Source organism: Schistocerca piceifrons, chromosome 2 (genome assembly GCF_021461385.2).
Source record: "Schistocerca piceifrons isolate TAMUIC-IGC-003096 chromosome 2, iqSchPice1.1, whole genome shotgun sequence".
NCBI classification, from domain to species: Eukaryota; Metazoa; Arthropoda; class Insecta; order Orthoptera; family Acrididae; genus Schistocerca; species Schistocerca piceifrons.
Window position 1 is genome coordinate 196,861,872 of NC_060139.1, and position 27,687 is coordinate 196,889,558.

General features: G+C 43.1%; 1 protein-coding gene across 1 annotated transcript in view; it reads left to right on the forward strand.

Annotated features, from left to right (window-relative positions):
* LOC124775245 overlaps positions 1-27,687 on the forward strand; it is a 107,818-nt gene that overhangs the window by 37,399 nt on the left and 42,732 nt on the right. The window contains exon 3 of the mRNA XM_047250083.1: positions 3,136-3,181. Coding sequence (XP_047106039.1) covers positions 3,136-3,181 — 46 coding nt within the window. The remainder of the gene's footprint in view (positions 1-3,135; positions 3,182-27,687) is intronic.

The following is a 27,687-nucleotide window of genomic DNA, read 5'->3' on the forward strand; positions in this document are numbered from 1 at the left end:
ATGAAACAGTTACACCAGCCTAATATCGTGAAGGGCTCCCGTGAGAACGCAGAAGTGCCGCAACATGACGTGGCATGGACTACACTAATGTCTTAAGTAGTGCTGGAGAGAACTGATACCATGAATCCTGTCGTGCTGTCCATAAATCCTTAAGGGTACGAAGGGGGGGGGGGGGGTGGAGATTTCTTCTGAACAGCACGTTGCAAGGCATCCCAGATGTGCTCACTAATGTTCATGTCTGGGGAGTTAGGTGGCCAGCGGACATGTTTAAACTCAGAAGAGTGTTCCTGGAGCCACTCTGTAGCAGTTCTGCACGTATGGGGTGTCGAGTTGCCCTGCTGAAATTGTCCAAGTACGTCGGAATGCACAATGGACGTGAATGGCGGCAGGTGCACCAGAACGGATGCTTACGTACGTGTCACCTGTCACATTCCTATCTAGACGTATCAGGGGTCCCCTATCACTCCAACTGCACACACCTGACACCATTACAGAGCCTCCACCAGCTTGAAAAGTCCCCTATTTACATGCAGGCTCCATGGATTCTACTACAGGTTGTCTCCGTACCCGTACACGTCCATCCGCTCGATACAATTTGAAACGAGACCCATCCAACTGGGCAACATGTTTCCAGTCATCAACAGTGCAAAGTCGGTGTTGACGGACCCATTCGGTGCATAGAGCTTTTTATCGTGCAGTCATCAAGGGTACACGAGTGAGTCTTCGGCTCCGAAAGACCATATCGATGATCTTTCGTTGAATGGTTTGCACGCTGACACTTGTCGATGGCACAGCACTAAAATCTGCAGCAATTTGCGGAAGGGGTGCACTTCTGTCATGTTGAACGATTGTCTTCAGTCGTAGTTGGCCACGTTCTTGCAGTATCTTTTTCCGGCCACGGCGATGTCGGAGATTTGATGTTTTACGGATTTCTGATATTCACTGTACACTCGTGAAATGATCGTGCTGGAAAATCGCCACTTGCAATTGTAGCAACAGTAACCGATCGAACAACTGTGCCAGACTCTTGTTTTGTTGTATAAGCGTTGCCCACCCGCGGCGCCGTATTCTGTCTGTTCACATAACTCTGTATTTGACCACTCCTGCCTGTGCCAGTTTCTCTGGCGCTTCAGTGTATAAATGTGTTATGTTCTTTGGACTGAATCGTTATATTATTATTATTATTATTAGTAGTAGTAGTAGTAGAGGTGGTATTCCTGTGAAAAGAAACATTATTCGTCGTAGGGATACAAATGCTTGGTCGAAGATTCGGGAAAGAAAAAAAGAAGAAAAGGACGTGCCTCAAACGTAATACGGTCGACCTCCTGTGTGCCGCCTTCGACGGTAGTTCTAGCGCCTCTTCTCGGCGGCTAGTGGTCTCGTGTTCAACGAGCTCGTGCATCATACTAGAGCAGCATTCGTCCCATGTAAGTGTGGGCTAAGCCCGTGCTAATGATTTAACAAAAACTAAAACCGGAAACCTGACAGGTTAAAGCTTCCCTTGTTAGCGAGAAGGCGGCGGCCTTTATTCTAAAACCAGGAAAGATGCTGATAATGCACCAGGCTTAAATCTGTGATTTCAGATGCACATCTGCGCGGTTACTGCGATAAGACCCGATGGTTATTTAACCTTCTGTTCTCGTTTTTTATGTATGTATGTATGTATGAATGTACTTATGCTAAAATACTGCCACTGCAATTCAGGCGTAAGAATGACCACTGAGTTACTCACCCTACTTTCTAGTCTCTTAATAATTGTGAACTGAAAACGAAACGAAACAAAGTTACAGCTATTTTCTATTCTTGCTGTTTTCTCTGTTGTCTGTCCAGTCGTATTTTTATTTGTGCTATAAATATTAAAATACAATGACATGCAAGAAACATTTATAACATTCCTGAATTTGAGATGCCTGTATGTGGAACAGGTGCTATCTTGCTATAATGGAAATTTAGAAGGGGCCATCAAATGAAAACCGAACACCCTCCATAACGGAACCATGGAACGGTTCCTTCCAAAAGTAATCACCATACGTGTTAACATATGTGTCCCACTGGGAGACGTGACGATCAACTCCTGTTTCGTAGAAAGCGGTTGTCTGCTAACGGATCCACAATCGTACCTCGTACCCACTCTTGCACTTCCTCGTTCGACTGAAACCGACATCCATGCATGTCTTTCTTCAGGTCGCCAAAGATTTGAAAATCACACGGTGAAAGATCCGGGTTGTACTTAGGATGTTTCCCAACCATATCGCTGAAGCACAGCCTTCATCCGATTGGCAGTGGGGTGGGGAATGGGGGACGGAGGGGGGCGGGATTAGCTTTACCGTGTATCTTACCGGAACTTGTGTTAACAGCTAAGTTTTATTTTATTTTATTTTTTTTTTTTTTTGCGGGGGAGCTGTGAAATGTTTCCACTGATGGCTTTGCCGTTTGCTCTTGGGGTATCTGAATGCTGTCGAACGTTATCATCCTGTTGGACCTTAAGGTCCACCGTGACAGTGCCAATTGGATGATCCGCGTTCTACGAAACAAGAATGTTTGATCTGTCGTTTCCCTGTGGTAGAAATTTCTTAACGCGTGTCTGATTAGTTTTGAGTGGAACTATTCCATTGTCCCGCTGTGACGGGTGTTAGGTTTTCATTTGACTCCCCTCATCTGTATTAAGAAGTACCTTTATCTTGCAGTCACTATATTTTAAATGATCCACAACGGTTGCTGGAGCATGTTGCAGCCCTAATACATATTGAGTATATGTTATAGACTTCAGGTCTGGCCAGATATTGCTCTGAATGGAACACTAACTTCTTCTACGGCACTACAGATAAACTGAAGGAAATTTTAAATGGTAACGGAGGATGTAGCACATCGGTTATCGCTACTGCCTGGTGACACGTTCACAACTTACGTAAACGAGTAATCTGAATGTTAGTGAAAAGTATTATATTCGTTTGGGTCGTATTGTTGTTACGGGTCAATGACAGCTTTTCAGTGACTATAAACAACTGGGCAGATAATTTTCAACATTTGTCTCAATAAAAAGATCAATTATTTCACATATTAATAGTAAACTTGATAATGTTACTGAATAGAAAGTAAACAATTTTTTTTATTTTTATTTATTTATTTTTTCAGATCGGAGAGGTTGTGGAGAACTGGAACCCTGAAACTTCTGAAGTTGGTAAGTACCTCGTATTTCCCATGCGTGAAACCTGGTGATCTCGTTCCTTTAATTTTTGTAAACATTTCTTGTTGTTAGTCGGCCTTCTGCAGAAATCATTGTTATAAAAATTATTAGTTTCTGTTAATAAGATAAGCCTGAATTTTAAAAAAAAGTTACATGATTTGTATGAAATAGACGTTCTAAAAACGATTTGTAATCCTGATTTTGAAAACTACTTTTTTTCCCTATCATGTTGTGATTTTTCACAAGGTATATTTTAAAGATCTGAATAACTGAGGCACAAAGATTTTGATATAATTTCAATGAAAGTCTAAATTTTTATGATTGTTTTAATTCGTTAGGCTATATTAAAAATACTACAAAGACTTCTCTCAGCAACATTTACTTTACATTTGTCTTTTTTGATTTCCTAACAGAACCTACACCTTTACTCTCTTTCTTCAAAATCCAGTAATAGTCGACCTCTGCGCTTTAACTCCACATTCCCTGGTAACCCTTCTCCATCTCCTTAATGTGTTGATGGATGCCTTCTGTTTGCTCTTCATTACAATGTCTCAGATCTTCTGTGACGCAGTCAGTATGGGAGTGTAGGAATTGGACTGAACACTCGTGCTGTAACTCAACACGGCTTTGACGATATTCTTGTAACTTGGGTGTTATGTATTCCCTAGAAAGCTTACGATAGCAGATCTGAAGGCAACCCATGCTAATTTTTCTCCAATATTCTTTGTATTCTCAAATTCGTGATCTTTCATCAGTTAGTGAATTGAAGGTCCAACTAATCCCTGTTTTCAATTTTTCTTGGCACATGAGAAGATCTTTCATATAAATAGTCTTACAATGGAATCCATATTGTGGAAGAGCCCCTACAGACTGCTTTATCCAGTCCAATTTGGTAAGTAGTGGAGGAAGCAATACTTTCAGATATACTTTATGTGTTCTGCAAGCTGTTCATGAAAGATATTCTTTGTCCCATGCACAATATGTCTCCGACTTGGCCAAATCTTTACACTCCAATACTTTTACTTTGCCTGGCTGCCCTATTCGCATAAAGAGCAGGGCATTTTCGTGTACCCAGCTTACTGCCCTAACAAAATACTTATATCTAAAAATTAAATAAATTTCATTCCAGTAAAAGAAACTAACGTGATAGAAGGAAAACTGAAGACAGTTTTGAAACAAGCATCAAAGAGTTGATTAACAACATATTTTTTCTTCAAACTTCTGTTATCATGCATACTGGTGTAATCTGAATAGGCTATACTAAAAGGAGAAAATAAAAACAGTAGCATGTAGCATATACGATGTCATTCCTCACTTTTTAACCAATGCGAGATTGCGCTCGGTATCTAATGACCTTAGAGTTGACTCTAAACATTTTTAGGACTGAGATTGTGCAATTAAATGAGCATAACTGTAACTGACGAGAATGCTGAATAAAAAGTAATGTTTAATATTAGTTTCGCGAATAAAATTTATCAGGAAAGAACTTAGATTTTCTAAATATGAGTAACTACTAACACCACCACCTACGCTCATTACACGAGGAACCATGCAAGACCACACACCGAAAGCAGGATGATAATACGAGGTATTTTTGTTGATAGTTCAGTCCTTGTTAGTTGTCTGAAAACAGGTTTCAATACGTTGTACGCACTCCTTTCCAAAGTTATGATTTGATTGAAAAATATGGGTAAAGTAATACGTACTGCACACCACACTCCTGCTTTCACACCGCAAGCGTTCCACTCACACTTAGACAGAGGGATGTACGCTTTGCCACCCCCTCCCCCTCCCCCCCCCCACCACCACCGCCCCCGTCTCCCCTCACTCTGTAACTTTGCCAGAGTCCGAAGAGCTGGGTACCCTGCCCTTTCACACACCTCTCGGACGGTGGACAACAGTTCGCATGAGGATGCAAAAGGCAATGGAAGCCACTGCATTACATGTGGCCAGTAACTGAAAAGTCTCATCATGATCTCTCCAATGTCATAAAGATTCCAGAATATTCCCCATTCTCATCTCCGGAAGGGGCTGGCAAGAGGGAGGTGTCTATGAGAAAGAAATCGAATATCCAATGAAAGGATAACGTTCTACGAGTCGGGACGCGGAATGCCAGAAGCTTGAACGTCACAGGGAAGCTAGAAAATCTGCAAAGCGAAATGCAAAGACTCAATCTAGATATAGTAGGGGTTAGTGAAGTAAAATGGAAAGAAAACGAGCTTAGAGTAATACCAACAACACCAGAAAATGGTGCAACGGAACTAGGATTCTTTATGAATAGAAATATAGGACAGAGAGTGAGTTACTGTGAACAGTTCAGTGACAGGATTGTTCTCGTCAGAATAGACAGCAAACCACGCGGACAACAATAGTTCACATATACATGCCGACGTCGTAAGACCAAGATGGAGGGAGAGAGAGAGAGAGAGAGAGAGAGAGAGAGAGAGAGAGAGAGAGTGTATGAGGATACTGAACTAATACAGTACGTAAAGGGAGACGAAAATCTGGTAGTCATGCGGGACTGGGATGCAGTTGTAGCGGAAGAAGTAGAGCAAAGAGTTCCGAGATAGTATGGGCTTGGTAGTAGAAATGAGAGAGGAGAAAGACTATTATTGAGTTCTACAATAAATTTCAGCTAGTAATAGCGAATGCTCTATTCAAGAATAGCAAGAGTTAGAGGTATACTTGGAAAAGGCCAGGAGAATAAGGGAACATTTCAGTTTAGATTGCTTCATGGCGAGGCAGAGATTCCGAAATCAAATACTGGTTTGTAAGGGGTACCCAGAAGCACATGAAGACTCAGATTACAAATTTATAGTGATGAAGAGTACGCTGAAGTCTACGAGACTAGTCAGGAAGAATCGATGCGCAAAGAAGTGGGATATGGAAGTGCTAACGAATGAAGAGATACGCTTGACGTTCTCTGAGGTTTTAGGCACCGCGGTCATGAGTAGCTCAACAGGCAGTTCAGTTGAAGGGGAATGGAAATCGCTAAAGTGGGCAACCACAGATGCCAAAAAGAAAACCATAAGTACGAAGAAAGTAACTGTGAAGAAACCATAGGTAACAGAAGAAATACTTCAGTTGATCGATAAGAGAAGGAAGTACAAAAATGTTCAAGGACATTCGGGAATGCAGAAATACAAGTCACTTAGGAATGAAATAAATAGGAAGTGCAGGAAAGCTAAGGCGTAATGGCTACGTGAAAAACGTGAAGAAACAGAAAAAATAAATGATTGTTGGAACGATGGCATCAGTATACAGAAATTCAAAACAACTTTCGGTGAAGAGAAAAGCAATGGTTATAACATTAAGAGTGAAATGGCAGTTTCACTATTAAATGCAGGAGAGAGAGCGGGTAAGTGGAAATAATGCTTCGAAGTCTTCTATTAAGGGGAAGACTTCTCTGATGACGCGGTAGAACTGGAAACAGAAGTCGATACAGAAGAGATAGGAGATCCATAATTACAATCAGAATTTAAAACAACTTTGGAAGACGTAAGATCAAATAAGGCAGAGGGGATAGATAACATTTCATTGGAATTTCTAAAATCATTTGGGGAAGTGGCAACAAAACGATTATCAACGTTGGTGTGTGGAACGTCTGAGTCTGGGGACATGCCGCCTGACTTTCGGAAAAACATCAGTCACATAACAATTCGGAAGATTGCAAGAGCCAACAACTGCGAGAATTATCGCAAAATCGGCTTAATAGTTCATGCATCCAATTTGCCGACAGGAGTAACATACAGAAGAATGGGAAAGACAATTGACGATGTGTTGGATGACAATCGGTTTTGCTTTAGGAAAAGTAAAGACACCAGAGAGGCAATTCTGACGTTGCGGTTGATAATGGAAGTGAGACTGGCGAAAAATGGAGGTATGTTAACAGGATTTGTGGAACTGGAGTAAGTGTATGACAATGTCAAACAGTGCAAGATGCTCGAAATCCCGAGAAATATAGGGGTAAGCTACACGGAAAGACGGGTAATATGCAATGTACAGAAGCCAAGAGTGAACAATAAGAGTGGAAGGCTATGAACGAAGTGTTCGGAACAAAAAGAGTGTAAGGCAGGCGCCACTACTATTCAATCTATACATCGAAGAAGCAACGGCGGAAAGAAAAGAACGGTTCAGGAGTGGAATTAAGATTCACTGTGAGAGGATATCAATGATACGATTCTTCGATAACATTGCTATCCTTAGTGAAAGTGGAGAAAAATTACAAGTTGTGTTGAATGGAATGAACAGTCTGATGAGTACAAAATATGGATTGAAAGTAAATCGAAGAAAGACTGCAGTAATGAGATGTAGCAGAAATGAGAACAGCGAGAAACTTAACATTAGGATTGGTGATCACGAAGTAGGTAAAGCTAACGAATTCTGCAACCTAGGCAGCCAAGTAACCCATGATGGAGGGAGCAAGGAGACATAAAAAGTAGACTACCATTGGCAAAGCGGGCGTTCTTAGCCAAGAGAAGTCTACTGTTGTTAAACATTGGCCTTAATTTGACGAAGAAATTTCTGAGAACGTGTATTTGGAGTACAGCCTTGTATAGAAGTGAAATGTGAACTGTGGGAAAACAGGAAAAGAAGAGGATCGAAGTATCTGAAATGTGTTGCTACCGAAGAATGTTAAAAATTTGGTGGACTGATAAGATACGAAATGGGAAGCTTCTCCGGCAAATCGGCGAGGAAAGAAGTATATGGAAAACACTCACATGAAGAAGCGACAGGAAGATAAGACATAGGTTTAGACATCAAGGAAATAGCTTACATGGTACTTGAGGGAGCTGTCGTGGGTAAAAACGGTGGAGGAATGTAGAGATTTGAATACATTAGACAAATAATTGAGGACGTAGATCGTGTTACTTTGAAATGAAAAGGGTGACACGGGAGAGGAATTCCTGGCGGGTGCATCAAACCAGTCAGAAGAATGATGACTCAAAACAACATTGCCCCAGCTCAAAAGGGCGGTCCCTGCTGCTGAGGGCTGTCTGCATCTATAAGAGCCTTCCGGTACATCCTGCCCTGCGCTGTACAGCTGTGGCCCCAGCAGCATCTGCGATGACGTATAAACGGCTCGTCAGCGTTTCTGCAGAGCCGCTGGCGTCACAGCATGTCGCGGGCCGCCTGCTGCATCTACATCTACAACTACAAGATCATTCTTCAGTTCACAACTACCTGGCAAAGGATTGAACCAATTTCAAGCTGCTTCTCTACCGTTCCACTCTCGAACAGCGTGCGGAAAAAGCGAACACTCAAAATCTTTCCATATTAACTCTTATTTCCATTATTTAATTATGATGATCGTTTCTCCCTTTGTAAGTGCGTGTAAACCAGATATTTTAACATTTTGAGAAGAAAGTTGGTGATAGAAATTTCATGAAAAGATCCTGCCGCAGCGAAATCACCTTTCTTTTAATGAGTTCCACTTCCATTCGTGTATCATATCCATGCCACTCTCTCCCCTGTTTCGCGATAATATAAAACGAGCTGTCCTTCTGTGAACTTTTTCGATTCCTCCGTATGTCCTACCTGACGCTGATCCCGGTAGTACTCCAGAAGAGGACGGACAAGCGTAATGTAAACAGTTTCTTTGGAACAGACGTCTTAAATTTTCTAAGTGTTCTGTCAATAAGTTGCAGTCTTTGGTTTGGTTTCCCCACAACATTATGTATGTAAGCATTCAAATTTAAGTTGTTCGTGACTGTAGTCCCTAAGTTCTTAGTTGAGTTTACAGCCTTTAGATTTGTTTGATTTATTGTGTAACCGAAATTTAACGGATTCCTTTTAGTATTCATGTGGATGAATTCAGACTTTTCATTATTTGGAATCAATTGCCACTTATCGCACCGTAAAGGTATCTTGTCTTAATCATTTTGAAATTGGTTTTGGTTATCTGATGACATCAAAAGACGGTAAATGGCAGCATCATCTGCAGACAATCTAAGAGTGCTGCTCAGGTTGTCTTCTAAATCGTTTATCTAGGTCGTTTATCTAGGCAGAGAGCCTATAACACTTTCAGGGGTAACCCCAGGCATTACTTTTCTTTTACTCGATGACTTTTCGTCAGTTATTACGAACTGTGACCTTTCTGACAGGAAATCAAAAATCCCCTCACACGACTAAGACGATACTCCATAGGCCCGCAGTCGCTTGTGAGGAATGGTATTAAAAGCCTTTTGGCTTTTATCAGACTGATAACGAAGGTAAGAGCATGCGGAATAGTTGCCCAGATATGTGACTGGCTCGAAGATTTCTTTAGTACAAGAGCCTACTTAAGCTGTCCTCGACGGCGTTTGTTCATCACAGACAAGGATATCGTCAGCAGTGGCCCAGGCAAGTGTGATAGGACCGTTGTTATTTTCGATACACACAAACGTTCTGGTGGACAAGATGAGCACACATCTTCGGTTGTTTGCTGATGATAGGGGCACAGGACGGTTCCATCGTTGAGTCACTGTAGGAGGATAAAAAATGAGTTAGACAAACTTTTTAGTTGGTGTCGTGAATGGCAGCTAGCTTTAAACGTAGAAATATATAAGTAGAGGTGAGTAGAAAAACAATCCCGTTATATTCGAATACAGCATAAGTAGTGTCCTGCTATAGAGAATCACATCTATTGAGTATCTGGGAGTAACGTTGCAGAGTGATATGAAATGGAACGAGCGTGAAAGGATTATAGCAGGGAAAACGAATTGTCGACTCTGGTATATTGGGAGAATTAGGGGAAAGTGGGGTCCATCTGTAAGGAGACAGCGTATAGAACACTACTGCAACCCATTCTTGGATGTTCCTCGAGTGTTTAGGATCTCCATCAAGTTGGATGGAACGATGGGACTGAAGAAATACAGAGAAGAGCTGCTAAATTTATTAAAGGTAGTTTTGAGCAACACACAACTATTGCTTCGGGGACTCAAATGGGAACCCCTGGAAGGAAGGCGCCGTTCTTTTCGGGAAATACTACTGAGGAAATTTAGAGAACCGGTATTTGCAGCTGACATCAGAACGATTCTATAACCTACGTATATCTTGCGTAGGGACCACGAAGATAAGAGAAATTAGGGGTCATACGGAGGCGTACAGACTTTTTCCCCTCGCTCTATTGGCAAGTGGAAGAAAGGAGGAAATGACTAGCAGTGGTATATGGTGCGCTCCATCACGCATCGCACAGTAGCTTCCGGAGTGTGTGGGTAGATGTAGAACATGATTTATGGGAGTACAGCAGTGTGTCTTCGACAACTGCCGAGATTTCGACAGGTTACACCACCTCATTTTCAAGACACAAATGAAACTAGACGTCCGTGGCAATTTAAACCCTCAGTGGGTTAGAATACCTGAATCAAGGCCCTAATCGTAGATGGCAGTCGGGAAACGCAATTCACACTGTATTTCCTCAGAATACGACTAATCCTACTGAAAAAACGGTAGTGCAAAATACTAGAAAGCTGTAGATTTAAGCGCCACGCCGTTGTTTTCATTACTCGCCTAATTCACGTGTGGTATCTACGATTAGGACCATTCTAGGTCTTGTAAAGGATGGGTTTGATTTGTGTATGGCTGGTGTCTACTGTACCCCGTGCCATTGTGGAGTATAGAACACTGCTCAAACCATGGGGGCTGTAGATGTTCGGTTTATATAGGTTGTCCCAGGAGGAATGGTTAATTCTCAGGGATACGACAGGAACGCTCATTTCAGACAAAAAATTTCAGTAAATATACAGCCGACTGGTTGCACAAGGTTATTGCAGAAACCTTGACCAGGTTTCGTTGCCACCAACGGTATCCTCTTCAGATGGAAAGTCACATAAATTACATGACGTTAAAACTGTAAACAAAAAATGCTTACAATTAGTCATATTGACACCTAGTAGAGGTTTTTACAGTAAACTTATGCAACCGGTTGTCTGTGTGGCTTATTTATTGAAAATTTATTTATGTTTGCTGCTGTCACTCAAGTTTAGAACTATGAAGCAAAAGATTTCATATGGACATATGCCCTATTCCGAATGGTTCCTAAGATATAACACATTTTGTATGTTTATCTTGACTAACTTGAAACACCGCGGCCTCTAGCGAAAACGTGTAGCAATACAAAATTGAACTGCATCACATTTCCTAAAAAACAGGTCCTGTGCATTTAGGCCAATTTAGGGTTGTTTCCCAACTTGATAGACCAAAAAAGTCCTATATAAAATCGTTAGCCTCGACTTCCTCTGTACAATCGTAATGCCGTCGCTAAATTTTGGCCGTTACTAAACTGAAGCAGTAGCATGCCAGCCGATGTGGGCCAAGTAGGCGGGCCTGAATTGTAATTTCATAAGCGAGCCTGTCTGTATATCGCGAGCCGGCCGGTTTATGCAGCGCAATCCTTGGTGACAACGCAGAGTTGATTTGCAGCGACGGATCGGCCTTTGGTATATTTTCACTCTTTTTGGGATACCGAGGAGTCAATCTGCACGTGCATGGAAGCAATCTAACGGCACAGCAAGTTTGCTACTAACCGCCATAAATTCCTGATTATAGCAGAAATATTGGAACACGTGAGGCAATACTGACCCTACGACTTATCTTGGAAGCTAGATTAAGGAAAGGCAAACCTACGTTTCTAGCATTTGTAGACTTAGAGAAAGCGTTTGACAATGTTGACTGGAATACTCTCTTTCAAATTATGAAGGTGGCAGGGGTAAAATACAGGGAGCGAAAGGCTGTTTACAATTTATACAGAAACCAGATGGCAGTTATAAGAGTCGAGGGACATGAAAGGGAAGTAGTGGTTGGGAAGGGAGTGAGACAGGGTTGTAGCCTTTCCCCGATGTTATTCAATTTTTATACAGGGTTATTACAAATTATTGAAGCGATTTTACAGCTCCACAATAACTTTATTATTTGAGATATTTTCACAATGCTTTGCACACACATACAAAAGCTCAAAAAGTTTTTTTAGGCATTCACAAATGTTCGATATGTGCCCCTTTAGTGATTCGGCAGACATCAAGCCGATAATCAAGTTCCTCCCACACTCGGCGCAGCATGTCCCCATCAATGAGTTCGAAAGCATCATTGATGCGAGCTCGCAGTTCTGGCACGTTTCTTGGTAGAGGAGGTTTAAACACTTCACCATTAAGAAAAAATGTTGCTTCATCACTGAAAACAAGTTTCCATGAGCTGTTGCAACCGCGCCGAAAATTCAAAGCGTTTGACTTTGTCATTGGGTGTCAGGGCTTGTAGCAATTGTAAACGGTAAGGCTTCTGCTTTAGCCTTTTCCGTAAGATTTTCCAAACCGTCGGCTGTGGTACGTTTAGTTCCCTGCTTGCTTTATTCGTCGATTTCCGCGGGCTACGCGTGAAACTTGCCCGCACGCGTTCAACCGTTTCTTCGCTCACTGCAGGCCGACCCGTTGATTTCCCCTTACAGAGGCATCCAGAAGCTTTAAACTGCGCATACCATCGCCGAATGGAGTTAGCAGTTGGTGGATCTTTGTTGAACTTCGTCCTGAAGTGTCGTTGCACTGTTATGACTGACTGATGTGAGTGCATTTCAAGCACGACATACGCTGTCTCGGCTCCTGTCGCCATTTTGTCTCACTGCGCTCTCGAGCGATCTGGCGGCACAAACCTGAAGTGCGACTTCAGCTGAACAAAACTTTATGAGTTTTTCTACGTATCTGTAGTGTGTCGTGACCATATGTCAATGAATGGAGCTACAGTGAATTTATGAAATCGCTTCAATCATTTGTAATAGCCCTGTATTGAGCAAGCAGTGAATGAAACAAAAGAAAAATTCGGAGTAGGTATTAAAATCCATGGAGAAGTAATAAAAACTTTGAGGTTTGCCGATGACATTGTAATTCTGTCAGAGACAGCAAAGGACTTGGAAGAGCAGTTGAACGGAATGGATAGTGTCTTGAAAGGAGGATATAAGATGAACATCACCAAAAGCAAAACGAGGACAATAGAATGTAGTCGAATTAAGTCGGGTGATGCTGAGGGAATTAGATTAGGAAATGAGACGCTTAAAGTAGTAAAGGAGTTTTGCTATTTGGGGAGCAAAATAACTGATGATGGTCGAAGTAGAGAGGATATAAAATGTAGACTGGCAATGGCAAGGAAAGCGTTTCTGAAGAAGAGAAATTTGTTAACATCGAGTATTGATTTAAGTGTCAGGAAGTCGTTTCTGAAAGTGTGTGTATGGAGTGTAGCCATGTATGGAAGTGAAATATGGACGATAAATAGTTTGGACAAGAAGAGAATAGAAGCTTTCGAAATGTGGTGCTACAGAAGAACGCTGAAGATTACATGGGTACATCACATAACTAATGAGGAGGTATTGAACAGGATTGCTGAGAAGAGAAGTTTGTGGCACAACTTGACTAGAAGAAGGGACCGGTTGGTAGGACATGTTCTGAGGTATCAAAGGATCACAAATTTAGCATTGGAGAGCAGCGTGGAGGGTAAAAATCGTAGAGGGAGACCAAGAGATGAATACACTAAACAGATTCAGAAGGATGTAGGTTGCAGTAGTTACTGGGAGATGAAGCAGCTTGCACAGGATAGAGTAGCATGGACAGATGCATCAAACCAGTCTCTGGACTGAACATCACAACAACAACATAGCAGAGTTAAGCACCATCTGGCAGCGCCCTCCACAACTTAGAGTCCACACCAAAACACGCTATGGGCCAGCCAGCAGCCAGCAGCTGACAGCCGGTTCTGCCAGACCACGTCGAGATTCTCAGGGGCCACAGAAGCACCGAACTTCTGCCTTGGGGGGCAGCGATTCGCAGCCAAGGAGATCCCTCCTCGTCCTGGCGAGCTCCAAGCCCAGTAGCCGTGGCCGCCTACCGGAATTCAGGAGACATACGCGTCTCTGGCAGTGCTTAGTAGGGGCCCCGTAGTGTTAACTGAGACACTCGCTGCTGCGTAAGGGAAATGCTGTCAGCAAAGCGGAACGCAGACGTGAGGCGGGCATCACAATGTTACCTCTTTCCGACGTCATCGGCACCGCCCGAGGAACACGCGCCTGCAGAGGGCGTATCCGGGGGCAATACAGCACTGACATTGTTAGACAAGATTAATTAAACACATTGTATCTTGCAGCGGACTTTTCCTAGCCACTCGCGACTGGCACTCTCCACAACCCGCTAGTCCACCATTTCTGCACCGTATTGTGCCAATTCACCCCCCCCCCCCCTGTCTCTATACTACTGTGGCATGTTGTTAACAATGACAGTGTACTGAGTAACGAACAATTAAAAATTTACATTAAATGGTTCTATCTCGGAAACCATTCGGAATGGGGCATGTGTCTGTATGCTTCAAATGGTCTTTCTTGTAATATCCCTCATTATTGACTGTTCCTACTCGGACGCCCTCACTAGTATAAGCGTGACATCCGCTTTCTGCATCCGAGAAAATCCCCGACTACAGAACATTGTCTTGGTGCGTGTCATCCAATGCAGTTTAACAACACAGAGATTCTAGCGTGCACTTCCTGTTACTGGGACAATATCATTAAGGAAGGTGTCGACATTAAATGATCAAGTGACCTTACAAAGACTGAGGTTCTGCCTGAAATCCTTCTCTCTCCCTAGTCAAACAACGGAGGGAGAGACTTAGCTGATCACTATTTCGCTTTAAGTAACGTCTGACGCTGGTCGTCCGTGGTTATGATGTGGCGCCAGTAGATTACAGTGTAAGTTGTCTTTCTGCAAACGTCGGCTTTTGTTTCTGGTTGACATCTTCAATTCTTTGTTGGATGTGTTCCAATCTCTGTCTGCTCCTACAGCTTTTCCCCTTCAGATACCTCAGGTAACGCGGAAGTTATTCTTGCATCTCTTGAAATATGCCCTATCACCCTGCTCCTTCCTGTTGTTATTGATTTCCAGAAGTTTCTGCCTTCGTCGATCCTTCAGAGAACATTAGTTCTGATCGGTTCACTTAATTTTCAACATCCTCATGAGCACTTAATTTTAAACTCTTATTTTACTTTCACACACATTCCAAGGTTCATTTCCCTATATTGCCGTGCTCCAAACGTATATTCTGAAAAAAAAAAATTCCTCAGAGTAAGGCCGATGTTTACTAATAGTAAACTTCTTTTGGCCAGGAGTGCCCTCTTCGCCTCTGCCTCTAGTTTTTATGTCCTCCTCCATCGTCCATGTGTGGCTTCAAAGGTAGCAGATTTCCTGCACTTCGTCTACTTCGTGATCCCCAATTTTATCTCCGCTAATTTTATTTCTGGTACGCCTCATTACTTTCTTCTTTCTTCGGTTTGCTGTCAGTTCATTTTCTGTAATCTTTCGCCTGTACTCTATCGCCCATTCAAAAGGTTCTGTGAGACTTCACTTTGACAGACGATAGCAAAGTCATTAGCAGATCTTGTCACTGATGCCTTTTCATCCAGAATTTGCATTCCAGTCTTGAACTTTTTTCTTCTTTCGGTCATTACTTCTTCGATGTATTGATTGAGCAATAAGACTGAAAGACTATACCCACATCCTACACCCATTCTAACCACAGCACTTCTTTCTTGGTTTTTCCAGACTTGTTGTTGCCTTTAGGTTCTTGCACATATTGTATATTACTCGTCTTTCCCTATAGCTTACACCAATTTTTTCTTGGAATTTCGGCTATCTTGCACCATTTTACGCTATAGAACGCTTTTCCCACGTTGACAAATCCTATGATCGCTTCTTTATTTTCTTCACTCTTGCTTCCATAATCAAGCGCAATCTCGAAACCGCCTCCCTGGTGCCTTTATCTTTCCTAAAGCGAAACTGACAGTCATTCGCCTGTCAAAATATCGGTGGTTGTCGAGGACGTACCCGACTCCATGTCGGTAAGTTATTAATATTTGAATATTCGTTACATCGGCAGAAGCTGAAGTTCGACGGTACTACTATTTGTAGGAAAGACAGATTTTTTTCATTAATTTTTGTAGATGGCTTTCACAAAAGTTAGAGACTGCATCATGTAGTGGACAGTTCTACTTACTTTTTATTTTGCCTATGTATTTCCGTCAAATTTACATAATCCTCGGACCATAAAAGAAATATTCAGTCATGTGTGTTACAATTTCAAGTAATTAAACATTCTTGAAATGTTAATTTTAGATATTGAGCCGTGGCTCACTCGTGTTATGCTTTGCGTTAAACCTTGGTTGCTATTCTGTGATTAGTCTCCCGCGGTTATTGCGATTATGATGTTATCCTCTCTCTCCGCGAGTGGCAGTGGCATCGTGTATCGATATTCGCACCCTTGTAGTATATTTGACCTCGCGCTTATAGTTTCTGGCTGTGCGGTGTGCGGGCAGTTGGTCGGTTGGCGTGGAGCAGCGAGGATGTCTCCGTGGCGCGTGTCTGGCCGGGGCCACTGGCGACATCCACACGCGGTCAAAGTGTGAGGGGCTGTTCCCACTGCTACGGGGTCCGTGGATCACCGATCCCAGACACGAAAGTTGAGTCTTTACTTTATCTACCAGCCAGCGCCAACTGTTAACAATGTGTCGTTTGAATTTCGTTGTGGGCTGTTGGGACATTCCCGCGAGCAACAATGTGTGTTTTCAGGTTGGTGAAATTCTAGCCGCCCTCCTGTGGAGTTTAACTTAATTTGATTATTTTTGAATTGCAGTCCACCAGCGGAATCTTCTGCCTTGTTGCCGTTAACTTTCCGGTTACCTGCTCTGGCCGTTGACGTAAATTCAGGCAGTGTATTTTCCTCGTCGTGTTGTGGCTTTCCAGCACGGCGTGTAGTTTGACAGCTGAATGTGTAATTCGTTGTGGGCGCCAATACCTTCTATGTTGTTCCATTGAACTCCCTGCTGTGTGCTGGTCGGGTGGTTCAAATGGCTCTGAGCACTATGGGACTTAACATCTGTGGTCATCAGTCCCCTAGAACTTAGAACTACTTAAACCTAACTCACCTAAGGACATCACACACATCCATGCTCGAGGCAGGATTCGAACCTGCGACCGTAGCGGTCACGCGGTTCCAGACTGAAGCGCCTAGAACCGCACGGCCACACCGGCCGGATGGGCGGGTGGAGTGGAGTTATCCTGTCGCTTGGTCCGTTGACTGTCTGTCAGTTGGGCTGCCGTCGGATTGACAATTGTTGGGCCGACTGCCTGTCTCACCTAAGAGAGCGTTAGTGTTTGAATTCCAGGCTGATCCTTGGAAACTTCTGAGCGGCGTTTGATGTGCTGCCTTTTCTTATTTGTCCTTGTTGTTTGTTTATGTATGGGTTCTAGCCGATTTTAAAGTAAAGTTGTTTTGCCCTTAAGGCGTGAGATTGTTTGGGCCTTCAGCCTAATTTAGAGAAATGTTTTAAGATAAGGCCTTCTGCCTTTTAAATTCAAATTCCTGTTTTTGAGTCTTTAGTTGTTGGTCTTCAGCCGGTTTTAAATAAAAGTTGTGTTGCCCTTGAGGCGTGAGATTGAATGGCGCATTTAACCGGGAATTAAATTCTAAAATTAATGTTTGGCTTGCTCTGTTTTCAATGTTTTCTTTTCTCTTGTAATGTTTGTCAAATGAATAAAGTAGTACGTTCGAGTGCAACCGACAGCCAGTGACTTTGGCCACTTTCCACAAATCAAACTATCTGTCCTGTCCTGCGGGTATAGCAGGGGATCTCAGATATAGCATATGTTATAATAAACACACAGTCTTGCAATAAGAACGTCAGTGTTCCCTCTGTCTTGCAATGTAAATATTGTTCAATGTGTCTTGTAACGTAAACATTGTTCAGCCTGTCTTGCAACTGAAACGTCCCCTTAGAAAACTTAATGAATTACTATGCAGATAAACCTCTTACATTATTTGATTTTCAAACAGCTGAGCAAAACTGAACGTACTCAGACATTACTCTCTTTACTTATTCTGATCAACACTAAACTGACACAATATTTTTAGCGCAACGCAGTCTGACTTACAACAATCCCTACAAAAGAATGGCCCTGACTAACATTAACCTATACCTTTCACAAATCACTTACCTCACAAAAATCTTCGTTACTCGAACTACAGCAACACAGCGAGCGCCAGTACTGCCAGCTAAATAAAAGATTCAAAGTACTGAAGTCACTAACTACTGATAGACATAGTTAGCAAATGAAAGATTTTGATAGAGAACAAACAATGTATTTACCTTAATAGTGTTCAAAAGTCATAATATATATAGCAGTTCACGACATCCAGTCTTACAAATTTACTGTCTCTGATGGACACACGTCCAGATCATCTGCTCTCAAAACTCCGCCATTTCACTCCCGACATCCACCACTGTGGGCGCCTCACCTCCAACTGCGCAACGCTACGCGTTGTTCACATCCAACTGCCCAACACTACAATGGCGAATATTACTCCAACAATGCAAACCAACCACAGCCTTCACACAGCACAGTCAGTGATTTTCATATAGAGCGCTACATGGCGTTACCAACATAAAAACCTAAACAGCCTACTTACACAACGTCAACGTTAACGTTTAATCTGTCTTGCGACGTAAACGTTAATGTTTTATCTGTCTTTCACTGTAAACATTAATGTATGCTTCTATGACATGATGCAGTTTCTCACTTCCTTCCCTCGTTTTTGTAAGATGATACTAATGGCGGCCCTCACAGCCTGGAGGTAATCACAGTATCCCGCAGCTTACGGCCTGCCCGGCACACGGCCTCTGCTGACCCGCGGGTTCGGCGAACCGGCGACCTCCCCACGGCCGCACAGTACGCAGACAGAGACGGACTGGCTGTCATTTCATAAGCGCCGCCTCCCCTGGCCGGCCATTAGCCGACACACGCAGAGCCGAGTCCCGCGCGCCGGGGAGCCGCGCTGCCTGAACGCCGCGCAAGCCACCGGCGTCGGAGCGCGTAAAGCACGGCCGGCCGCCGGCGCGGGCGTCGTTAAGCGGGAGGCGTCTGTCCGGTGGCGTGGCCAGACTTAGGGCCGGCAGCTGGTCGTACGTCCTCGCCTTGGCAGCTGCCGTCGTAAGCGCTGCCGCTCTTTCGCGAATCCTTCACACGCCTTCCCAGAAGACAGTCATTTTTCTCGTCGAAGACGGAGGGAAGTCAGTGCAGTTGAATTTACGACATACCGGCACAGTACTCTCACAGACTAAGAGGGTTTCTGGGATTATGGTCGAGTCCGAAGCAAAACGAATGCGAACTACATAATTTTGGAACGTTTCAGCATTCCTGTAACTAGGCTTCCAAACAGGGTTACAAGGGGACCTTGCAGGCTGCTCTGTCCTTTTTCGATTGTCTTCATACTTCTAGTACTTCTTAAAGCAATACGACGTAATTCTCAAAGGAAACCAACCGTCAAAGCCCTTAGATAACTGTTAAAAAAAATTTTCGACGAGTTTAACCAAAAGTAAAGGGTGTTGCGCACAAGTCATGTAAATGCGAGGTCCCTCGTTCGAATTTCGCTAGTAGGAATTTTCTCAACTTTTGCTTTATTTTCTATATTTCTTATGAAACAGAGAAGATAATTAACAAATACTGAGTCCTGCTCTGTAATGAAATCTATATGTTTATTGCAATTACTGATCCATGAAAGTGTGGGTATTCAGAAAAAACTAAAATTTGAAACAAAAACGTGAAAAATTGAACACCAAATAAAACAGTTCATTTCATTTCATGGCGGAGTGGTTAGCACACTGGACTCGCATTCAGAAGGACGACGGTTCAAACACGCGTCCGGACATCCTGATTACATTTCTGTGATTTCCCTAATTGGCTTCAGACAAATGCCGGGATGGTTCATTTTAAAGGGCACGGTCGATTTCTTTATCCTTTCTTGCCTAATCCGATGGGGCCGATGACCTCGCTATTTGGTCCCTTCCCCTAAACCTACCAACCAACGAATACTTCGTAACTTCCTCTCTGTGTTTCTATATGAAATTCAGTCCAAATTTACCTCCCACTCTATAAAAAGTCTACGTATTGCCAAAACTATGTACCCACAGACTGTTATCCAGCTTAAACTCGTATGCTAACCTTTGACTAAATTTGAATTGAACTGTAACTGGTCTAAATACCATTTGGGTTTGTATTAAATTCTAAACTGAAGTAAAACGATTATCTAGCTATAATAAAAATTTCCACTGGCCTCGTGTCTTAACTACAGTGTCACAGATCTCTCGAAAGCGTTACAGCAAACACCAAACCGGCAGCAGTTAAGCTAGATTTCTGTTTTTAAATAACATTTCCAAACAATATTGAAACCGTTGCATACCACATGGTGCAATTGGGTAACGCGTAATGTTAAACCTTCTTTAGAAAGTGGGATGGGGACAGTAACTGTTCCTATGAAATGATATTCCAAGAAAACGATTTTAGAATGAAGTATGGTTCAAATGGCTCTGAGCACTATGGGACTCAACTGCTGTGGTCATCAGCCCCCTTGAACTTAGAACTACTTAAACCTAACTAACCTAAGGACATCACACACATCCATGCCCGAGGCAGGATTCGAACCTGCGACCGTAGCAGTCGCACGGTTCCGGACTGCGCGCCTAGAATGAAGTATGTATTCAGACACAGTAAAACTTCGCGTCATCTACAAACATAACATTGGTGTGAATAATCCTATGCTTAAGAGTGGACAACGATTTGCAAAGAGTAAAATGTTAACAGAGAATTTCTGTAAAAACGAAACACTTGATCAGTTGATACCTTAACGCATGATTCAGGGAAATTCGGTGGTCCGTCTCTCAGTTCTGAGCAAGTGAACAAAGTTAACCAGCTGACAATAACCATTCCGACAAATTAGCTGCGTACTGCTGCATTCTTAACTCAAGCTTCTTGTCTTAAAAATACATATATTTTCAAAATTTATATTCCTTCCACCTTTCCGTATATACATCATATTCATTCTTGCTGTCCTGTTACAATAAATCTTCCTTCATCTAACAGATATAATAACAGATCAACACGGTACTACCGACTACGTCCCTCACCTACTGCGCTTTAACTAAGAATGATTCAGACTGCACAAAGGCAAAAATAGTGCCCTTACAGGACTACAGATTATTTAACAGCAACATAACTTGCTGTCTCTGACGTCCACATTTACAATTTACAAAAATCAAAACCTTAAAACTTATGGTCAGATGTTATAATGATTGTTTGCTACAGTACCCCCCAAATGTAAATTTTCGCACTAGAACTTTTAAAAAATAGTGCAAGTGGCACTGAGAACTGTGGGACTTAACTTCTGAGGTCATCAGTCCCCTGGAACTGAGAACTACTTAAACCTAACTAACCTAAGGACATCACACACATCCATGCCCGAGGCATGATTCGAACCTGCGACCGTAGCGGTCGCGCGGTTCCAGACTCTAGCGCCTAGAACCGCTCGGCCACTCCGGCCATCAGAACTTTTAAACGGAGAATTTATTTTATAGCAGCGACTTAATTGTGAAGGACTATCTTCCGTATTACAGCAGGTACTGGCTGTTGTGTGTGCCGCACCTTTGTTAGCCTGCGTTGGGAACTATAGACGAGCTGCGACCTTCTTACTGAGACCATGACATGACTGGCTGCCTATGGAGCCTAATGACAGAGTATGCTGTGCATGTGCACTAAGAGCACCAGTGGCGTTCCTGCTGGACGTATTTGAGGTGTGTGTGTGTGTGTGTGTGTGTGTGTGTGTGTGTGTGTGTGTGTGTGTGTGTGTGTGATGTATCTGACCCAACATATGTCCAAGTTAGAACAAATTATTTTGTGTATGAAACCGCGTCTTCTTCCCGCCGCCATCCGTCTAACTGTTGCTCCAACGATTGCTGCCATAATGTATGCTCAATCATTCCATCTTTCCACACATCCTTAGTAGGAACTTTTTCTAGTTTCAGAATGTCTGTATTTCTTCTCTGCCGATGTAGCTGATCAACATCCTCCTGAAACACCTGCTCACAATCATCTGATTTCTGCCTTTTGCACTATCCACATTTCATACCCTTAGATCAGGGCTTCCCAACCTTTTCAGCTGGCGGACCCCTTCTTCAGTCGAAAATCCATGGCGGACCCCTAGTCAGTCAAGAGGACAGTAACTTTAAATTTCAGAGCGAAACCCATGCGGACTGAAAGCTTCTTAATGCAAGTGCTATGTTCCCAATGACCCCCCCCCCCCCTCCCCCCCCCCCCCCCCCCCCGCCCAACAACGTGAAATTAACGATCCAATTTGAATCCCCACTGTATCCAGACACTTACTAGTGGATTTACTCCCTTTGTTCAACACACTACAGCCTGATTAAAATTACTTGGTAATTGACATTTCACACGTTGGAGCTGCCTTCCTCCAAGAGCAATCAACGTCACGTCCAAACTGTTCGCTGTTGACAAGCTGCCGCTTGTGGTCTGTTCACTTCCACTGTTTGGCTACTGTTGTGTAAGGAGCATGCATATTTTGTAACAGTCGTGTGTGTGTGGTTCTTCGTGAAATCCCAAGAAAAATGTTCAAATGTATGTAAAGTCTATGGAAGTCAAAAATCGACTTATTAGGTAGTGCACTGGCAAAGCAAGTTTAACATTTAATGATGCCTGGGCCCGCATACATGCCAGCGAGCGCTGTGATTGGTCGATAAAACTCGCTCCGCGCATGCGTAAAAGGTTTCAGCGCATCTAGCGTCGTGAGGCGGCGCTCAAATGACCCCCGTATTATTACGAAACAGTCGATCAGAGAAGCCGCATTCTCCGACACTAAACTGTACAAGCGTTCTCAAAAAAATGGTTCAGATGGCTCTGAGCACTGTGGGACTTAACATCTGAGGTCATCAGTCCCCTAGAACTTAGAACTACTTAAACTGAACTAACCTAAGGACATCACACACATCAATGCCCGAGGCAGGATTCGAACCTGCGACCGTATCAGCCGCGCGGTTCCGGACTGCACCGCCTAGAACCGCGTGGCCACCGCGGTCGGCATGCGTTCTGACTTAGGAACTGCAAAGGCTGCTTGGGAATACGACCTGAAGTAAAAGTACACATGTTTTTCAGGCGAAAAAAAATAGTTATAAATTTGATTTTCACATTTTTATTCAATAATTTTACTCATTATTTTACACGATTTGGTGAAATGTGGCCGCGGACCCCCTAGAAAGAGCCGGCGGACCCCTGTTGGGAAGCCCTGCCTTAGATAGACGTTCACCAATCATAGCGTTTCATAATGTCTTCCTGATATCTACATATAAATTTCTAGGCATTAGATTCTGTTTCTTTCTATAGGAATCATTGTTGCTAAGTGCAGTCTGCCCACCCGGGGCATTACTTTAGTTTCCTCTCTGCGTGTGTACTGACATCAGTTAAAGTGATGTGAACGAAAGAAAGCGAACGGCAGCGTTACACGTGATGCTCCAACCATTTGCGTCATTCTGATAGTTCGCATCTGGTGACTGTACTTCATCAGTGTATGAAGGGTGGCACGAAGCAAACAGGACGAGTATTACGTCAAGAGCGACAGTGATAATTTTCTGCGCATATATATAATTTTTTTGAGAAGCAGAAATAGAGTGCAGTGGTCTGATGTGGCGTCCACATCATCGCTGTTAATTATTAAGGTGCGCAAAGGCTGAAGCTTATGGCGACGCTGCAAAGTTTTCTCCGTCCCTCTCAGCGCACAACGAATCTCGATGCCACCTACCCGTTTGCACAGCATTATTGCGCACACTACAGTTAATTAAGCATCAGACTCAGTTTCTTTTCATTTTCGGTGACGAATGCTAGGGCAATCCTGCCGATTTCTGTACGCGACACAGCATATCAAGATAGTTCTTTACATCTCACGTTGCATTTTCAGTGCATAAACCAGATACCAGCTGTGACAAGTGTGACTGCCAATGGCTGAGCATTTCCGTGATCCTTTCGTGAACCTGTAACGAAACGTGCTGTTCTCCTTTGAATTTATATTTCCTCTGCCAATCCTCTGTGGTACGGATCCCAGAACGACGAGCAACATTCAAGTATTACTCGAATGAGGGTTAGTGGGTGGACTAGTTCTCCTGTGGACTCCTACACTGAATCTCAGTCTGGCATCTGCCTTACCTGTGATTAAATTTTTAATACTTACAGTGAACTATGTCTCGCAATTTTTAAGCTTTTAGTGAATGAATATTTTAAATTTTATAATTTTTAAGGCCGGCCGCGGTGGTCTCGCGGTTCTAGGCGCTTCAGTCCGGAACCGCGCGACTGCTACGGTCGCAGGTTCGAATCCTGCCTCGGGCATGGATGTGTGTGATGTCCTTAGGTTAGTTAGGTTTAAGTAGTTCTAAGTTCTAAGGGACTGATGACCTCAGATGTTAAGTCCCATAGTGCTCAGAGCCATTTATTTTTAAATCTTAATTCCAGATATCTGAATTTAGTAAACAATATTGATGGTTTTATCCTCAAAAAGCTTAGGCTGTTTTTTCGTTCATACAAATCAACAGGACATCACAGTGTGAGCTGAAAGGTATAGAAAAAGTCATTTCTTTTTTCATTATTTCACTGCATATCAATGCAAAGTCGTAACAGACAAAACAACAATCCCAAATTGTATTGTGAATCTTTCTTTTCACGGCGTTTTACTTGGACCACACAATTTCTGGAAATGAGCTTTCTCCTAAATTTGTCATCTTGTAATATTTAGGCTCATTGAACAACTCACCAAACTTTTCATTAGCTTCCCTCAAAACCGTCTCCGAGAAGGACGACGCAGCTATTAAAGGCTGGACGGTTATCGTAGTCCAGTGTTCGGACGCGAAAGATCTATCGGACTGTAGCAGACGGGTATAGCAACGATATTCCACCCAAAGTTCTTGAACAGGACGTAAATTACACCTTACATACGACAAACAACACTGACGTGGAATAGTATACACGCCTGACAGCGGCTTACAGCAGAAAACCTACCAGATGAAAGTGTTACGGCTGAATTCTCGCAAAGTGTAACCTTCACTACGTTTGCTGACTACCCATAATGAGGGTTGCTCCATCTATTACCCGAAAATAAAAGACAAGCCTGTCTGCAGTGGATAGAGATAGGTCCTACGTTGCTCAAAAATACCAGTCGGAATCTCTACATGATAGATCTAAAGCCTCTTCCCATATTAATTCCCCCTTTTTTTTCCTTCTTGTCCTTTTCATCAACCTATTTCGTCCTACTTCTTCCCTATTCTTTTACCCTTCATGTCATTCGCCTGTCATGCGCCCTGACTGCTATATACCCCGCTAACCCACAGGAGAAGTAAGAGAAACTGATGACACATTATTATTAATCATGCTTTATCATATAGATCAGAAAGAATTCCATCTCTCGCAACTGAATGTATATCCGTTAAACACGTTTCGCTTAGGCATCTTCTGAGATGTATCATATTTTTAAAAATTATTTTATTATACATATTTTGTTGGGAGATATGTAGTGATTCTTATCGGCTCTCTTATATTAATAACAACTATAGATCGCCTATCAAAACATAGTAATTTTATTTGTTATAGACCACTGAAGATGCCTAACATGAAAGACGAAACTCATTTGGTAGGTGCACCATAACCTTAAGTTTCAGAAGACGGAATTTTGTTCTTATTTACACTGACGGAGAAAAATCGCAACACGAAAGAAATTAATGTAGACTAATGAAATTTCGGGAATGCATTCGTCTTGGTAATATATGTAAGTGATTAACATTGCAAGATCGCAGGTTAATGTAAGCACGAGATAAGCCATTCCAAAAGTAAACTGCTGTTACATTAATAATCGATGTAACCATCAGAATGTTGACTGCAAGCATGCAAACGTGCCTGCGTTGTGTTGTACAGGTTTCGAGTGTCAGTTTGTGGAATAGAGTTCCATGCCTGTTAATGCTGGTTGTGGATTACGCTATAGTTGTCGTCCGATGATTCCCATATGTGCTAGATTGGAGACAGAACGACCGTCTGTACAGCATACTGGATTACAACAGCGATATGTGGGCACGCGTTATCCTATTGGAACCATCCCAGGGAATGCTGTTCACGAATGACGTAGACACATGCAGTCGGGATGCGTCCAATAACCACAAAGTGTCCTGCTGTCAACGAAATCGCACCGTAGACCGTAACTACAGGTGTAGATCAAGTGTGATTAACACGTAGGCAGATTATGTGCTGGCCGTCAACTGTCCTCTTTGTAACCAACACATGGCCATCACTGACTCCGAGGGATAACCAGCTTTCATCTGAAAACACGACAGACCTCCACCCCACCCTTCAATGAACTTTCGCTTGACACGATTGAAGTTGCAAATGGCGGTGTTTTGCGGCCAATGGAATGCACGCTACAGGGCTTCTGGCTCGGAGCTATGTTTCAAGTAACCGGTTTGTAACAGTTCGTTATGTCACTGTGGTGCCCAATGCTGCTCAGATCGCTGCTGTAGATGTAGTAGGTTGCACCAGAACCAAACGCCGAACATGATGGTCTTCCCGCTCGGTAGTGCCACGTGGCTGCCCGGCATTCTTGCGATCGCACATTCCCGTGACCACCACTGTCATCAATCATGTAAAATGGCTCTGAGCACTATGGGACTCAACTGCTGTGGTCATAAGTCCCCTAGAACTAAGAACTACTTAAACCTAACTAACCTAAGGACATCACACACATCCATGCCCGAGGCAGGATTCGAACCTGCGACCGTAGCGGTCGTGCGGTTCCAGACTGTAGCGCCTTTAACCGCTCGGCCACTCTGGCCGGCATCAATCATGTAAAATGGCTACATTCCTGCAGGGTCTTTCTGCAGTACCGCAGAAGCAACATCCAGCTCCTCGTAGCCCTCTTACATGACCTCGTTGAAACTCAGCGAGGTGCTCGTAGTGGCGTCTTTGTCTCCTTAAAGGCATTCGTGATCTGGAATCTCAGACGTAGCTAACTCTCACGACCGTTACAGCATGTATTTAAAGCAAACCAGATTTGAATTCAAAAGTGGCGCTACTAGCGCCAGTCTTACGCGACTGGCGCCAAATGGGAATATACAGGGTTATTACAAATGATTGAAGCGATTTCACAGCTCTACAATAACTTTATTATTTGAGATATTTTCACAATGCTTTGCGCACACATACAAAAACTCAAAAAGTTTTTTTAGGCATTCATAAATGTTCGATAAGTGCCCCTTTAATGATTCGGCAGACATCAAGCCGATAATCAAGTTCCTCCCACACTCGGCGTAGCATGTCCCCATCAATGAGTTCGAAAGCATCGTTGATGCGAGCTCGCAGTTCTGGCACGTTTCTTGGTAGAGGAGGTTTAAACACTGAATCTTTCACATAACCCCACAGAAAGAAATCGCATGGGGTTAAGTCGGGAGAGCGTGGAGGCCATGACATGAATTGCTGATCATGATCTCCACCACGACCGATCCATTGGTTTTCCATCGGGTGTCAGGGCTTGTAGCAATTGTAAACGGTAAGGCTTCTGCTTTAGCCTTTTCCGTAAGATTTTCCAAACCGTCGTCTGTGGTACGTTTAGCTCCCTGCTTGCTTTAT